Here is a 16676-nt window from a genome sequence, read left to right as displayed (position 1 = left end):
CCAGAGCCCTGCGACCCTTGTTTATACTCTAGTTAGACTTCAGAGCTCAGACTCTGATTTACTTCAGTCCGAGTTTTGTAAAGAAGCAGCTTTTGTTTTTTAACCATCCAGTACTATGCAGAAGGTTCCTGGGGATCCTTGTTCGGAGAAGTCTTGGCAAAGCAGCATTATCATTCTGTAGCACGCTGGAAAAACCTCACCCTGTTATCAAAAAGCAGTTTCCTTAATAACTATCGAAATTATTATACCTCGTCACATGCCCTCCTTTGTGGGTGGGCTATTATGTTTGGCAAAGAAATGTGGTACAGCACATTTTGTTTGAAGCAACCTTTCCCTCTCTGGAAGAAACATGCAATCTCAGTATGGCTCTGTGGAAAATTGGGCTGAGGCTTGATTGTTCTAATTCTCACACTGGACTTCTTTACTGAAGAGATTCCTGCGTCTCCATGTACCATTGATATGGGCTGTCTTTAGATGCCCAAGACAAATGAGAAGACCTTCCTGTAACTTTGTCTTAACCACGAGGTACTTCGGAACAACGGTGCCTCTTGCGTTCTTTTAGCCATTATGATTTTAAGAAGTCCTTAGAACTCTAAATGAGGCAATGATCCAAACACACGTAAGGGTTTATCTTCAGGAAAGAGCCAGGAGGCTTGCTCTCCTTTTTACTTTCCTATCTGACAGGCAGAATGAATGGGGGAGAAATATATATGGCGGGCCCAGGAAGTAGAATTAGGGCTGGTTTCTGGGGTAACTTGGCACCATGCTGAGAAGGGCCCAGCACTTCATTTAACGCTGTGCTGTTGCCATGTTGATATTTTGAGTGCTTTTTGAACAAGGGTCCCCACATTTTCCTTGTGTGCTGGCCCCATAAATCATGTAGCAGGTCCTGCTTTGAGGCCATCAGCTGTCTTATTAAACACTAGAAGATCCCAGATATCGACAAAAAAGGAATGGGATGAAGTGTGGTGTCTGGTGACAGGCTATGCATGCTAATGAATTAACTAGAACCTGTGTGTGTGTGTTCTTGTTTTAATGTTGGTCTTTGTATTGGGTGGATTTCTGTTTTATGCAAGGAAATTTCTACCACCCAAGTTCCCACGTTTACAAGTCTAGAAAAAATTCCTTAGAAGTGGAAAGAAATAGGGAGTGGATCTGGGGAAATGTGAGAGCTCCTTATTATTTTGCGTCACGAGCGGCTTTGGCCGGCAAATCTGGCTCCGTTGCTCAAATTCCAGCGTCAGGACTTTATATGGCTCCCTTCCAAATGGAGTCAGTTCTAGGCAGGTGCTTGTTGTTGTGATTAGTTCTGTTGTCTAAATTGTGACAGAGCTCACCTCCTCCACATCTATGCTTACATGTCACCCCTCTGTGAGGCCCGTCCTGTCAACGTCGCTGTGATCCACAGCCCACTCCCTACTCCTGGTAGTAGTATTTCCCTTCCTTTCCTTTAAATACATAAGGCCTGGCTCATAGTAGGTGCTCGATCACCATTAATTGAATAAAGGAATGAGGAGACGGGTTGATAGCACACATTCCTAACAATTACAGATAAACCTTGATGAGAATTAAAACGTTCGCTTTATTCTTATCTCTTCACTCCCCAGCTGGGTCTGTTCTCGGAAAAATCGATTCTCGTTCTCAGAATTCTTCCGGGGTCAGCCCCCAAACTGCTATTTTTATGATCTCTAGCCAGTTTAAGGTCTAGGAGTCTTCCAGTGTGAGTGTCCCCATGTTATTTAGGAACTGTATTTTCTAAGGTCATGGTAGGAATGGAGATAAGATAAAGCGTTCCTTGCAGAGTAGGATGTCGAGAACATATGGAATGTTACTACTCCTAAGGGAGGGGATCTCTCTTTTTCTGGAAGGAATTGGTCTAGGTCTTTCACTGGCTTTACTGTGGGCCAAGTTTCCTGCCAGAGAGGAGTTCTGTTGGGATAACTGTCAGTCCTTCATCTCACTCTTCCTGAGGATGCTGGAAATATCAGCGTCATCTATCCCAGTGATATTAAAAGTGAAATTCAAATTACTAGTCTACTTCAATAGCTCTTCTTTTGTATAAAAACTGGCTATTTGTTAAAATATGTACTAACTTGAAAAAAGCCTTAAGAAACTTTTCATCTAATCACTTTGAAGCAGTCCTGTTTTTGAGTTACAGCTGAAAACTGAACTCTTTGGCTAAGAGATACTTTGATGATTAATTCAGTGAAGGAAGGGTTGGTACATGGACAAAGTAATGAAGGAAGAACGTGAGAGTACATGTATAAAATAGAATCCATATTTGACATACCCAGTCTGATATACTGGTTTTTAAACAATTGTTTCTGTGTACTTTCCATAATTTTTTCTTTATTCTCTTTGAGTTTTTGAGAAGACTTCTGACAATCTAAAATTCAGTTTACTGATAGAAGTGAAGGACACAATTACAGTATTAGTTTTCAATCTGAGAACCTAACTGCCACATTCCACCTACTTACTGTGCTTTATCTATTTATTTATTTATTTTTTAGAGGAATAAGAGGACGGGCGGGCACTTGGTTCTGTCAAGTTCTAGGCATAGACATTTGTGTTTTTCAACTCCTTGCAGTGGAAATAATGACTGTTTGGACACTCAAAACCAGGTGGAATAATTGTACAGTAAAGAGCATCTTGTTTCACAGTGAGGAAATGGAGGAACAAGTTTTAATATAAAAATCAAATAGAGGGGCACCTGGGTGGCTCAGTGGGTTAAGCCTCTGCCTTTGGCTCAGGTCATGATCCCAGGGTCCTGGGATCGAGCTCCCCATTGGGCTCTCTGCTCAGCGGGAAGCCTGCTTCCTCCTCTCTCTCTCTCTGCCTGCCTCTCTGCCTACTGCCTACTTGTGATCTCTCTCTGTCAAATAAATAAATAAAATCTTTAAAAAAAAAATCAAATAGATCTGAGAATGTAAAAAGGTTTTTTTTTCCCCCCGTTCCCTAAGAAAGTCTATGAATTGCTGTGTTTGCGTACATTGGAAAAGTCTTATGATTTTGTTTCTTAAGCATACACATATTGCTTCAGTGAAAGGAAATAGGAAGAAAACAGTTAAAATGAGAAGACTGTGTCTGAGTTTTAGTTTAGGTCAGAGATTTCGAAAATTTTAAGTACTTTCTAAAGTGAAACAGTCCCAGCGAATTTTCTGGATACTGTATGTTTTCATTTTCCCAGGGGGGATGGGGCAGTGCTGAGGTGGCTTCCTGGTAAAACAAGGGTGGGGAAAGCTGGCATGTCCCGGGGTGTCTAGCAGGAGGTGGATGTGTTGTTTCCATGGACACACCACTGCTCTATTTTCCCCTCTAGGTTGTGACAAATGGGACTGAGTTTTGCCTGGTGAGGTGAAGGCTAGTATGAATTTATTCCCCAAAACTTTTTTTTCCAATCGCCCCCCGCAACCTCCGTAACCTTCATATAAACAATTTACGTCCAAGGTAGAATTACTTTGTGATCTTACTTTGGAGATTTGCTTAATTCCTTCTAATGGAATAGTTCAGGCTAATGGAACAATTCAAAGTGTAGGTGTGTGTGTATGTGTGTGTGTGTGTGTGTGTATGCGTGTGTGTTAATCATCAGAAAAAGTACACACCAGTATACTCAGGAACCTACTTACTCTCTTGCCTGCTTGGAAGGCGTGATGCCTCTTGTTCTACCTCTATTTTCATTTGGAACCCTCAGTGCAAATTCCTGGTTTTCCTGAATAACTGGAGGCAGTCATAACTTCAGACCACGTGCTGTTTCAGTGGGAGTTAAAAGGTGCTCTGGAGGGAATGTGGGCTTCAATAAGGCTGTGCTATAGTTCCAGAAGGAAAGTGGGGAACAACGGGCTTGTGTATTTCGCCAGCTACATGATATAGTTTAGTAATTTGGGAGGTAGAAGCAAAGGCTGAGCTGGTGCCCACACAACTCACACAGTGTAATAAAGTAACCTTTAGACAACAGCTGTAATGCAAAAAGCCCATGCCAAAAACAACAGAGCAGGGCCCAGTTCCTGTCCCTTAAAGCCTGACAGCTGAAACGGTGGCTGACTTTAAAGACACACACAAAAAAGAACAAAACAAAACAAACAATAGTTCCAAAGCAAAGTTTTCTGAAGAAAGGGAAATGTACTAATTAGAAGCTAGACATTTCAAAAGCATTGTCTTATGGAAAAGCGCCAACCTTATTGGTGGACGTCTGGACTTCTGGTTCCTTACTATTGGCTGAGAAAATGCTTCAACTTCTTGAATCATTTTTGGGTGACACTAAGACATTGTATCCATTTAATAAAAATGCTAAATTTGGATTAGCCTTATTATTTATGCTCTGGGAACTGGAAGAGCAGAGAATAATATCCTCCTACCCATCCTGATTTAACATCAGTTTTTAAAAAGTACTCATTTCTTTCTGACAGCTAATTTCAGTGGCAGAAAATGCTGAGAAATTGGGATCTGGATTTCCAAGTTTTAAGAAAATTATATCACAAATTGTAGCTAATCGTAACTGACTGTGCCACAGATTTCCAGGTTACTGCCAAATACAGGATTTCAGAAAATTAAAAAAAAAAAAAAAAGCCAGGTCACTTAAGGAAAGTAGTTTATTTCTTGCTTCGATTATTTCCCAGAACAGACATAAAAAATACACTATTTTCCTTCCCGGTATTAAGGAGATATTTTCCAAATCCGCAGCATTGCACGCATTGCATTCCTTTATCAGGATCTTACTCAGTTTGTGACTCTGCTGAAAACTGATCTCTAAGAATGAATCTGATACGTGCTTTTACCTACTTTTCTCTTGTTTAATGCTTAGTTTAATTAAGTACAATGACATTCATTCTGATTCTGTTAGGCTCTCTGGAACATACTACCTCATAACAGATAAAAAGTTTCAAGTTGTTTGTTTTATTCTTCCTCTTTCCCCCATTTCAAAGAATTTAACTTTTGGGTGTATTCCTTGCTTTAAAAAAGTCTCCAAGTTGAGGATCTGCTTTTTAATCCCCTGTCTGGCAAATACCCACTGGAGGAGAAACTGCCTTTTTTTTTTTTGGACAAACTGCCTTTTTAAGGTACTGAGAAGGTACATGACAGTGAACCGAACTGCCTCCCAAGCTTCAGATTGCTCTTTAAGACGGCTGGCCGGCACAGTTGGGCGAAAATACAGAGACCACTGCCCTGCCCGCAGGTTCTGAAGCCCAAGAATGACAGAGGGTCACAGGGGTTAAGAGAGCGCCCGAGCCGCGTCCACGAAGGATGACAGTTCTGTTTTTCCACTCAGCGGCCGGAGCTCAGGCGGCCCGGGGCACCAGCAGCGCGTCTGCCCTTCCCCTCAGCAACCACCTCCCCGAGTGATAGCTGGACGCAGACTTACTGTGATGGCCTGAAGTCTTTCCTTCACCAGCTCGGCTTCTTCCATGCTGGAAGTCAGGGGCAGGCAGACGGGGGCAGGAAGTCCCAAGCTACCATAAAGCAGGAGCCTCCTGGGGAAGAGGCGAGGGGTGACAGGGAGAAAGCCCTTGGCCCCCTTGGAGGAAGGCAGGAACCCCCGAGGCAGCAGGAGCGTCTCTGAGCAGATGTCCAGAGCCGGCCAGACAGACACATGTAATGAGAGTGTGCTGGGGAGGCAGACCCTGAGGCTGCTGGCGAGAGCTGACTGACAAGTCTGAGCGGCAGCCGCACCAGCCCTTTTCCTTCAGGAGCTGCCAGCTCTTTGTTGTAATGTGCACAGTTAGCAAGGCACATTTTCTCATTAACTGTTCCTTACCCAACTCATTATTTTCCAGGAGTGGCCCAGGGAGCCCGGAGGCAGAGGGTGTCATCGGCCTGTGCTCTAGCGACACAGGGCCACCTCTGGGTGTGTGTGGGTCTGTGTGTGTGTGTGTGTGTCCAAAGTTTACCTGCACCCTCCTCCCGAGTTTGCAGAGACAGAGCCTCGCCTGGACTGACTGGGGCAAGCCACTCACTTGCCTTTCTTCCTCTGACCGGCTTCAGGCAATAATAATAAATTCTGTGTTTATCTCAGAACTGAGTATGGGGGCAAATTTTCCTCAGGTCACCCTTCCGTCTCCCTCCTGCTCCCACTCAAGCAGTTGCTTTCAAATTTTGGAGTCTTGAGGTCAGGGAGAAATCAAAGGGGTTAAGGTGACGCTCGGCCCACTGAACAGTATTGGGTGTGATTTAAACATCCAGTACCACCCTCGGTTATTTCTTGTCTTGGATTGCCACGGGGTGCCATTCTTCCTCGGACCTTATTCAGAAATGACACTCTGGGCTTTCAGGAAGGTGCCCATTCGGACCTCACCAGTGCTGCAAGAGAAAGGAGCAAGCCTTTGAAAGTGTGGCCAGACATTTTGTAACTCGTGTGGTCTGACATTATATGGGTGTTCCCCTGACCTTTAGAAAAAGAAAGCCAAGCCCAGTGAAACACTTAGCAGAGGCTGGAAGCTTTACCATTGATCTTGTTTTCTTTCCTCTTTGATTTCTTTGATTAAATTTTGTGCAGTAAACCATAATTACCATCTACCTTGTTGTTCTGTGTTTGGATGTTATCAAGCACCTTCAGATCAACATTCAGCTGAACACGTTAAAGAGACAAGCCAGACAGTGACCATGTGGTTTAATTTCCTACACATTGTTGATCGTAATAATAATAGCTAATCTTTGTTGAATACTCTCTATAGAGAAATACTCCACATACTAAATATCATACAGAGTGCTGGGAGATAGATGCTATTATCCTTACTTTACAAACAAGGAAACCGAGGCTCAGAGCCGTAATTTGCTGCCTAGCTAATAATGGCAAACCCAAGACTGGCTGACAGACTTCATGAGAGCCGTTCATCAAGGCCTACCCAAGAAATGGGGCAAGGGAAGACACAGGTTGAAGGCTGAATCAGTCTTCATGAGAAAGAGTTGGACCCCCAGCCTGCTCTTCCATCTAGCTTCCAGAACACTTACATCTGGAAGCAAACCCCTTAGGGAGAACTCCTTGGGAATCTCTACAGTAGTTTAGTGGCCCTAGAGAGAAAAGATTTTTCCATATTGTCATGTGGAGCTACCCAATGGCAGAGTGAATCCCATCAGTGTCAAGAGTCTGAAATCATCCTTGAGAGTAGCCTGACCTTGTTCATACATACTCGAAAGAGATGGTTTGGGAAACTAGAGAAGTGGAGAATTGATTAGGCCTGGGCCAAGTCTGGTGACTATTGGATGGATACTTGTGCTTAAAAAAAATCAAGCCTTCAGAATTTTTTACTTTGTTTGTGTAGGTCCTGGATGAAATTAAATACAAGGGAGAAGTAGTGATGAATATCTCAACCGGAATTGCTATTTGCAGCCCGGAACAGATGGGCAGTTATCCAATTATTAGTCTGGATATTTCCTAAAAACAATTTACCGCTCAAATATCATTTCTGCTGTGGGAAAACCCAAAGGTCTTCTAGTGTAGGGGAGGACTGGATAAAATAAGACCAGGGAATTTAGGAGGGAGCAGAGTTGTGACAACTGTTGGTACCATTCTGTGTTTATTCATTTATTTAGTTGATAATACTCCTAATTGCTAATATTTTAAAGGCATTTGTTATGCATTTATTCTGCACATACTTATTGAGTACCTGTGATGTGTCACACACTGTGCTAGGTGTCTGGGATACAAGGATGAGTAAAATTCCTGCTCTCTGGAACTTCTCTTCTGGTAGGTAATGAAAGATAAACATTATAAGCAAGCAAAACAGAGTAGGTAAGAAGATGGTTCTGTTGGACTCTTCTGAGTAAACAACCGGCAAGATGGGTGGAAAGTACTAGATTTTATTAAGAGAATGACTCTGTGAGAGAAGATTGGGGAGGTAGGCAAAGAGGGCGGAAGCCTGGAGTCTGAAAGAGTGGTCAGACCGTGTCACAAGTCTGGCTCAAAAGAGGGAGAGAGGAAGAGAAAGGAGAGTGCTGTGGGAACTGCCTGAGCTGCAGTGCAGGCTTCGTCAAACTGGCAAGGCCATCAGAAAGTCCTGCGGCCAAGGCATCTGGGTGGCTCAGTTCGTTAAATGGCCAGTTCTTGATTTCAGCTCAGGTCATGGTCTCAGGGTTGTGAGATGGAGACCCGTGTCAGGCTCTGTGCTCAGCGCCCAGTCTGCTTGAGTTTCTCCATCACTTCCCCTGATGGCATGTGTGCTCTCCTCTCTCTCTCTCTCATAAGTAAATAAATAAAATTTTAAGAAGATTTTAATTATTTATTTGTCGGAGAGAGAGAGAGTGCATAAGCAGGCAGAGTGTCAGGCAGGGGGAAAAGCGGATTTCCAGCTGAGCAAGGAGCAGGACTTGATCCCAGGATTCTAGAATCATGGTCTGAGCTGAAGGCAGATGCTTAGCTAACTGAGCCACCCAGGTGCCCCTAAAAAAAAAAAAAAGAAAGAAAGAAAGAAAGAAAGAAAGAAAAAGAAAAAAAAACTTAAAAAAAATCCTGGAGCCAAAGTCAGCTACCAGAGAGGGCCCATGTCTGTCAGGAATGAGCTTATAGCATTTCTGCCCTACTCACCCACTGGCTGGGAGTAGACCCTGAGAGATAGGGTCCTGATGCAAAGGCAGGGATAGATTTCAGGGTGCAACAGCTGGCACTCTTTATCAGTTATGTTCCTGTAGCTGGATATGTGGGCAGCACATTTCTGTGACAGCCACAGTGATAAATGCATTGGAAAGAAAAGAGAGCAAGGGAAGAGAATAAAGATTGCTAACTGGTGGAAGGTTGCAATTTGCAATTTAGAATGAAAAGGGAGCATTTGGATAAATGCTTGAAGAAGGGGTAACAGTTAGCCACAAGTATTCAAGTGGGAAGAACATATCAGGGGAAGTCTGTGCAAAGGCCCCAAGGTAGACTTTCTCTGGCTTATTTTAGGAACAAGGCCACTGTGGTGTGACAGGAAGCGCTGCAGGGAATGGTAACAGAGGTGGCTGGAAATGTAAAAGGTCTCAATCTGCGTAGGTCTTATGCGACACTGTAAGGACTTTGTTTTTATTCAGTGTGGAGTGAGGAGCCCTTGAGATATTTTTTTTACAGAGAAACGGAGTGACCTAGCTGTTTTGCAAGGATGGAAGCAGGGAGAGTAGGTAGGACACTATCGCTGTAATCCAGTTGGGAAATGATGCCAGCTTGAGCCAAGGTGAGAGCAATAAGGGTATTTATTGGGAATTGGTTGAACTGCGGATATATTTTAAAGTAGAACAACAGGATTTCTTGACATTGGATACAGAGTTTGAGAGAAAGAGAAGATTCATGATAACTCTATGACTCTTGGACTGAGCAAATGGAGTTGACCATCAACTGAGATAGGGAAGTGGTGACATAGTTTTCTTCTGACAGAGAGGGCAGATACCAACTGCTCAGTTTTGGACAAGTTAATTAGTTACCTCATGGAGATGTTGAGGAGAAACTGGATATATGAGTTTGGAGTTCAGGAAAGAAGCCTCATCTAGATTTACAAAATGCGTCACATCTCTGAAAGTGAGCTGGATCACAAAATATCTAGAACTGTAATTCACAATGGAGCAGAATCTAGTGAACTAGCATTCATTAAACATTAACTAAATACTCACGACCAAATTCAGTCTCTGTAAAACACATAATCCGTAGAACTTATCTGCTCCTAGATATCTTGTTAAACGAATTTTACCAAAGACTTTGGTGTTTGCCAAGCAATGTAAATGAAGATGTCAAGAGTTAGAAATTAAAATCAATGACCCAATCTTGTGTTAGGAAGTAAGAGTTATAACAGATTCTGAGACAGTGCCCTTTTCTTTTCTTTCTTTCTTTCTTTTCTTTTTTTTTTTAAAAAGATTTTATTTATTTATTTGACAGACAGAGATTACAAGTAGGCAGAGAGGCAGGCAGAGAGAGAGGAGGAAGCAGGCTCACTGCTGAGCAGAGAGCCCGATGTGGGGCTCGATCCCAGGACCCTGGATCATGACCTGAACTGAAGGCAGAGGCTTAACCCACTGAGCCACCCAGGCGCCCCGACAGTGCCCTTTCTTAAAATGAATTCACTATCTCATTGGAGAGGTAAGACACATGTTAGAAAAAATTAGGGGACAAAGAATAGTAAACCAGCTGTCATTGTATTGTGATAAAACAAAGTTCTAACTATTGGACTATTTGGAACCACGAGAGTATAGCATAGAATAATGGTAGTGTGGAGCATAAGCAGTAAGTGTGAAACGAGTTGAAGAAGATAAAGATTAATGTATGTTGCAGAAAAGCCACTGTAGGGGAAAAGCAGAACCTAAAAGCCATTTTTAAAAAAAGATTTTATTTATTTATTTGACAGAGAGGGAGAGATCACAAGTAGGGAGAAAGGCAGGCAGAGGGAGGGGGGAAATAGGCTTCCCGCTAAGCAGAGAGTCTGATGTGGGGCTCGATCCCAGGATCCTGGGATCATGACCTGAGCTGAAGGCAGAGGCTAAACTCACTGAGCCCACCCAACTGCCCCCTAAAAGCCATTTCTAAGGGTGAGATTATCACATAATGTGATAGAGGATCAGAAAGGAGATGTCCTTACCTGGGAGAGAGGAGAAATGAGACAGAAAGATTGATGGAAATATACGTCCATACCTAGAATTTGATGTTCAGGAAAAATGGACTAGGGCAGTGGCTGATGAAAGATCCAATTCATATTTTAGGAAAATAAAGCTGTTGACCCTTTAGAACATACAGGAAGAGGGAAAGATTAGGTAGGAAGGTAGGAGATATGAAATGTGAGTGCTTGTGGAAAGAGACTAAAAATTTGCCAATGTTCTGAAGAAGGAAAGTCTCTAGGCTTTTGCTTGTCTTTTAGAAGGTCTGAATCCAGAAGCCAAGGCATAGGACAGAGTAAGCGGAATGGTACTTAACATGCTAATTTAAATATTTAAAAACCCCAAAGTGACAGCAATAAGAATGATTTATAAGGGAGGAAGCCAAAAAACATTTCAGTGAGCGTAAAATTGGAGAGAAGAATGAGAATTTGTAGGTTCCAAATTAAGTACAAAAGGGAAGCTTAGATTAGAGATTTTGGATTGAAAACCACAGAGAACCAAAGTCTAAATAAGGAAGTAAATATTTCTTGGATGTCTATGTGAAAAGGCTTTTCTAGAACGTAAACAAATTTTTTTATCGACATATAATGTAGAACTTTTTTGAACAAAGTAAGTGTTCACTCCTGACTCTTTTCTCTCTCTCTCTGATTCTTTCTCTTTTCTTTCTTTATGACTTTTCAGACTTCTGAAGTCCAGAAGCAGTACTGACCTAAAGACAGGAAATTTCCTTTTTCCTACTATGTCTCTGAAAGAATCGTAAAGGAAAAAAAATTCCTTACCGTCACATTTATTTGTACTAACGAGGCCATCTCCTTTTTTATTTTTTTTCTTTTCTCTTTTCCTTTCTCTTCTGTTTTCTTTTTAAATGTTATTTATTTATTTGAGAGAGAGATGAGGAGGCACAGAGGGAGAGAATCCCAAGCAGACTCCCAGCCGAGCAGGGAGCTCACGACCCTGAGATCATGACCTGATCCAAAACTAGGTGTCCCCAGGCCATCTCAATTCTTCTTACCTTTGACACTTACTCTTCCACATGACTGGACAACATGGGCTTTTTTGCATCCTTTCCTTCTCTGGTAGACCTCTGGATGGGATTTAGCTGCTATCCTCAAGTAACAAACGGGTATGTGAATAGGGTGACTGCATACATTACAAGAGATTCCTGATCATGAGTTATTATCATCGTAGAGTACTCTGTATAGTTGGATTGGCAATATACTGGTGTCTGTTAGGTAATGTGAGCTCTACAGTTCAGAGGACAAGTGGAGAAAATGCATTAGGCTTCAAGACAGTCTGTAGCACAGATGCTCATTGTACTCGAACCATCGACAACATGGAACAGAGTTGCTCCTCCCCTCCTATCTTCCCTGGGCCTCTGGGACACCCCAGTCTCTTGATTTTACTTTCACCTCACCAGCGTCTCTCTCTCAGCCTACTTTGCTCCTTCCTTCTCTTTTCCACTTGACATTGGAATGTATCAGGGCTCAGTTGTTGGTGCCCTTTTGTCTTACATTAATCTCTACTCACTCCCCAGGGATCTCATTTAATCTCATCCTAATGCTGAACTCTAAATTTATTTAATCTCCAGTGTAGACTTCTTTTCTGCCCTAGGGTCTTAGGCTGTTACCTCCGCCTGGAACTCAAGGTATCTGTATGGATCATTGCCTCCCCTTTTTTCAGGTCTTTGCCAAGATATTACCTTCTCAGTGAGGCTTCCCTCACATTATACCTCTCTCTGATCTTACCAATGCCCCTCACTTCGTTCTTTTTGTTGCCATAGCCCTTATCATCTTCTGCAATTCTTTTTTTTTTTTTTTAAGATTTTATTTATTTATTTGACAGAGAGAGAGCTCACAAGTAGGCAGAGAGGCAGGCAGAGAGAGAGAGGAGGAAGCAGGCTCACTGCGGAGCAGAGAACCCGATGCAGGGCTCCATCCCAGGATTCTGGGATCATGACCTGAGCCGAAGGCAGAGGCTTTAACCCACTGAGCCACCCAGGCGCCCCATCTTCTGCAATTCTATATTTTGCACTTTTTTTGTTTGTTTATTACCTGTATTCTTTCACTGGAGTGTAACTTACAGATAGTGAAAGTTCTATCTGTATTTGAAGTGCTTACAACAGTCCTGGTGCCTAGTGAACACCCAACAAATAATTGTTGAATGATGATTTTGATGAGCTATTTGATTGTTCGTTTGTGTCAGGTGCTTTATTGGTCCACTGAATGGGTTTGGAAATCAGCCCTCAAGAAGATTAAATAACCTACCAAGGGGTTCTGTATCCAGGGAGAAGTGAAACCAGGATTTAATTCTAAGAGTGTCCAGGTCCAAAGCTTCATCTCAGTCCACAATATTATCCTACTTCTATTTTTCCTTAGTTGTCATAGACCCAGGGCATGAGGTTTAACCATGTATATCATTACATGTCTAGAATAATGCATTCTGTGTGACAAGAAAATTTGATAATTTTGATGATTTGTGGAATTGATTTTTTAAGACTGGACAGTCTATAGCCATTTTTCCTTGGGAATTTGTCTAAAGATGCACTATGACTTTTATGTAAGTGAAGTCTTGCAGACATACATCAGTGCAAACAAAATTCTACTAACAGGCAGTAGAAGAGTGTGTGGTATAGCATGTTGGCTTCTCTTTGAATAGCACACAGCTCTTTCAGGTTGAGACTCCTAGAATTCAAACAACTGATTTAGTGGAAAGAATATTTAACCTGTCCAATTGTTAGACTTTTGTGGATGAAGGAGGCAGCTGTTTTCTGAACATGGCCTCAAGTTACCCAATAGCCTATCAAAGATAGCCATAGATAAAAAATAACCTATCAACACACCAAACATATGTAGCAAAATAATCCCTCCAACCTCCCATCCAACACAAGGAATGTTTTGGCATTTATTTCCCCTCTCATGAGCACATAACCTGAGAAGTTTATTTGGCTAAGTATTGGGGATCTTTTCTTTTTCTCTGCCTCAGTGTACAAACGAACATGAAAATTATGGGTATCATGCAAAGTATTAGCATCGCTGTAAATGGGAGAAAAACAAGGGACTAGAGAGTCTGTAATTATCATCCCACCAAGATCAAGGCCTGTAGATGCCCCAGCACAACGAGTTCTCTGCCAATTTACCACTCCCCTGTATAAACCTTGTGGTACGCATGCCTTTGTGCAGTGTGTACCATAGAGGGGATGAAAAGGATCATTTGGGTTGAACTTTAAATGTTGTTTTGAGTCAGAGCCTTTGGTGAGGACCGCTGGCCTTATTCACTTTCCGTCCTTTGTTTGCAGCGTAAGGAAGCAGCCCTTCCTTCAGCATTGTTTTCAGGTTGGGGTGTTTTAAAAAATGCTGTTCCACTGTGATACCTTCCCTTGATGCTTTCACTTTTAGCCGGTGGATTCAATGGAATGTTTAAAATATTTGGACCTAGAAATGTTCCTTAAGTCAAAATTACCTTGGAAAGTGTCCATAATATATGCTAGCACATACGAAACTGGATGTCTAAGTGGTTCAGGGTGCTCCTGTGTGTACTCAGCTGCTTTTTGAACTTGAAGAGTTTGAACTTTCTTTGCTTTTTGTTTTGAAAAATTGTTTTTTCTTTTTCTCTTCTAGTTTGGGATTTTAGTTTAAAGAGTAACTGATTGTAAGTTCTAGTATTTGAGTACTTGGAAATTTTTGCCCTAGATTTGCACAAAGAAATATTAAGTAGAGTTCCTTCAGTTCACTGAAAATTTTCATTTACTTTTTACTTCCTCCATAAGTTTCAGTGTCAGTTTTTGTTGGCATAACAAAATAAATACCCTTATATCTGTATTGGCGTCATAAATGCAAAGAGAGAAGTTGAAACTGATCATTGAGGGGCTCTCTGCCCCAGAAAGAAGTCATTGACTCATCGTTCAACTAGGCTCTCACGTTTAGACATGACTATTTCTGGTTGTAATATTTAGATTTCAAATACCTGTATCCCCTAAAAGGTTCCAAAGAACCATTTGGTCATCACAGGAATGCAATTTGGAAATTGGATATGGAGTTGTAGAGCAGTGTCCCTACTAATTGGAGGCTTGGGTATTCTGGGTTCTTAATGTTTGTTCATCTATCCATATATCACACTCTGGTTAAACATCAACCAACTATGCAATCAACATCGTGCTATGTGCTAGAGACAGATGAATAAGACAATGAACTCTTTTTGGTGGAAAAGACGTAAACAGAAGACAAGTAAACACTCTGTGAAAAGTGCTAGGTCGCCAAAGTCATTCAGGGCAGAGGGCAGGCCAGAGTTCAGCCAAGTCGTTCTAGCAGAGGGGCCAGCTGAGCTGTGTGTTTTATATTTGGACAGTTAGGAGGTAGTGAACCCAAAGATCAAGCCAGGGTAGGGGGTGGGGAAGCAAAAGACAAATTGTGCAATCACATCTCCTGATTTTCTAGACAGTCAAAGACAAACTGAATAAACCCCTCAGATGCAGATTCCTTAATGGATGATGGAGAGACATACTTGACAAATCATCTATATACAGACTTGTACCTTTATTATAAAAGGTATGTGGTGTCCAAAGACTATACGTACTTATTCATATATATACATGTATTATAAATAAATTTGTCAGTGTATATTTATTAATGATCCTTAACTAATTCACATACATCAGAATCTTAATTCTCTGCCATTAGAAAGTGAATAAATGCTTTAGGAATCAGAGAGACATGGTCTTATTGTCTAGCCTTTCCACTTACTAGGTGAAGGAACTTGGAAAAATCACTTAATATCTCAGAGAGTCTGTTTCTTTGGGTGTAAACTGGTAATAATAGTTTCCATAAGATTTTTTTTTTTTAAAGATTTTTATTTATTTATTTATTTGACAGAGAGAGAGAGAGAGATCACAAGTAGGCAGAGAAGCAGGAAGAGAGAGAGAGGGGAGGAAGCAAGCTCCCTGCTGAGCAGAGAGCCCGATGTTGGACTCGATCCCAGGACCCTGAGATCATGACCTGAGCCAAAGGCAGCGGCTTAACCCACTGAGCCACCCAGGCGCCCTTCCATAAGATTTTTTTGATTAAGATTAAGTGAATCTTTAGGTGAAGTTGGTTATGGAGCATAATAACTATGTAATAACAGCAACTAATTATTATTATTATTATTATTATTATTATTATTATTACTTAATTATCTTATTGTGCAAGCCAAGTTCTTAGAAAGTCTATTAAATCTTGTAGGCACATTAATAATTCTTTCAGTGCTTTCATGTTTGTAAATGTGTCTTTCTACACATATAACCCAATATCGTAATTGACTTATTTAGGAGAAAGACCAAGATCTCATTCTTCTCTGTGAACCAAGAAGCTATCGGATGTGTTCATTTCCGACATGGGAAACTGAGGCAAGGATGGCCCGATTGATTTGGGCAGGAATCCAGTTCTTCAAATGGTAACATTCTCTGTTCAGCAGTCTTTCCATTACTGACTCTAGAAATCTTAGAAGACTTGATCTGATTCTTTGTCATTATGGAAATATGCTATAAGCTTATCCAATCAGGTTGGCTTCTAGGCAGAGCCATCGCTCTGAAAATTAGGGAACCAGCCAGTTACGTGGAAATGGATTTACATGGAAAAGCAAGAAATGAGCCAGCTGTCAGTTTGTCTGCCCACAGACCACTTCAGTATGAAGGAAGGCTCTGAGGTTTTGTTCGGTGACAGATTGGATTCCAGACAATTGTAATTCCAGCCCGAAGATTTTTGGAAATAAGTGTTTTGAAAGATGCCGGTTCAAAGTTTACTTCTAAAATATTTAATGGGTCTCTCTTTGGAGAAATGCCTGCTTTCGTAAGGGCTGGTGATTACTGCATGGCTGAGAGAGATCTCTAAGAAGGAACCTAAACAAAACCAAACCAAAAAACCCAAACATTTTCCATTGGGAAGTTTGACTCCATTTTAGCATCGTATGAAAAAAATCTATCTTATTTCATCATTGGATCCTCCTGTCTCCCCTTGCCTCTCCTTTTGGTGAGATTCTAACTGTAGGAGTTAGATTGCTTCATGCGTGCCCAGGGCGAAGACTGAAAGAATTGCATTATGCAGTCATGCAGTGGTGTGGGTGGAGGGGGAATTCGAGAGAACACGAAGTTCCAA

General features: G+C 41.7%; 1 protein-coding gene across 1 annotated transcript in view; it reads right to left on the bottom strand.

Annotated features, from left to right (window-relative positions):
* Positions 1 to 5817, bottom strand: part of PALMD (palmdelphin) — a 51429-nt gene extending 45612 nt beyond the window's left edge. The window contains exon 1 of the mRNA XM_059377289.1: positions 5360 to 5817. Coding sequence (XP_059233272.1) covers positions 5360 to 5404 — 45 coding nt within the window. The 5' untranslated portion in view covers positions 5405 to 5817. The remainder of the gene's footprint in view (positions 1 to 5359) is intronic.
* Positions 5818 to 16676: the final 10859 nt, after the last annotated feature.

This window comes from Mustela nigripes, chromosome 14 (assembly GCF_022355385.1).
Source record: "Mustela nigripes isolate SB6536 chromosome 14, MUSNIG.SB6536, whole genome shotgun sequence".
NCBI lineage: Eukaryota > Metazoa > Chordata > Mammalia > Carnivora > Mustelidae > Mustela > Mustela nigripes.
This window is presented reverse-complemented; position numbering and strand designations above follow the sequence as displayed.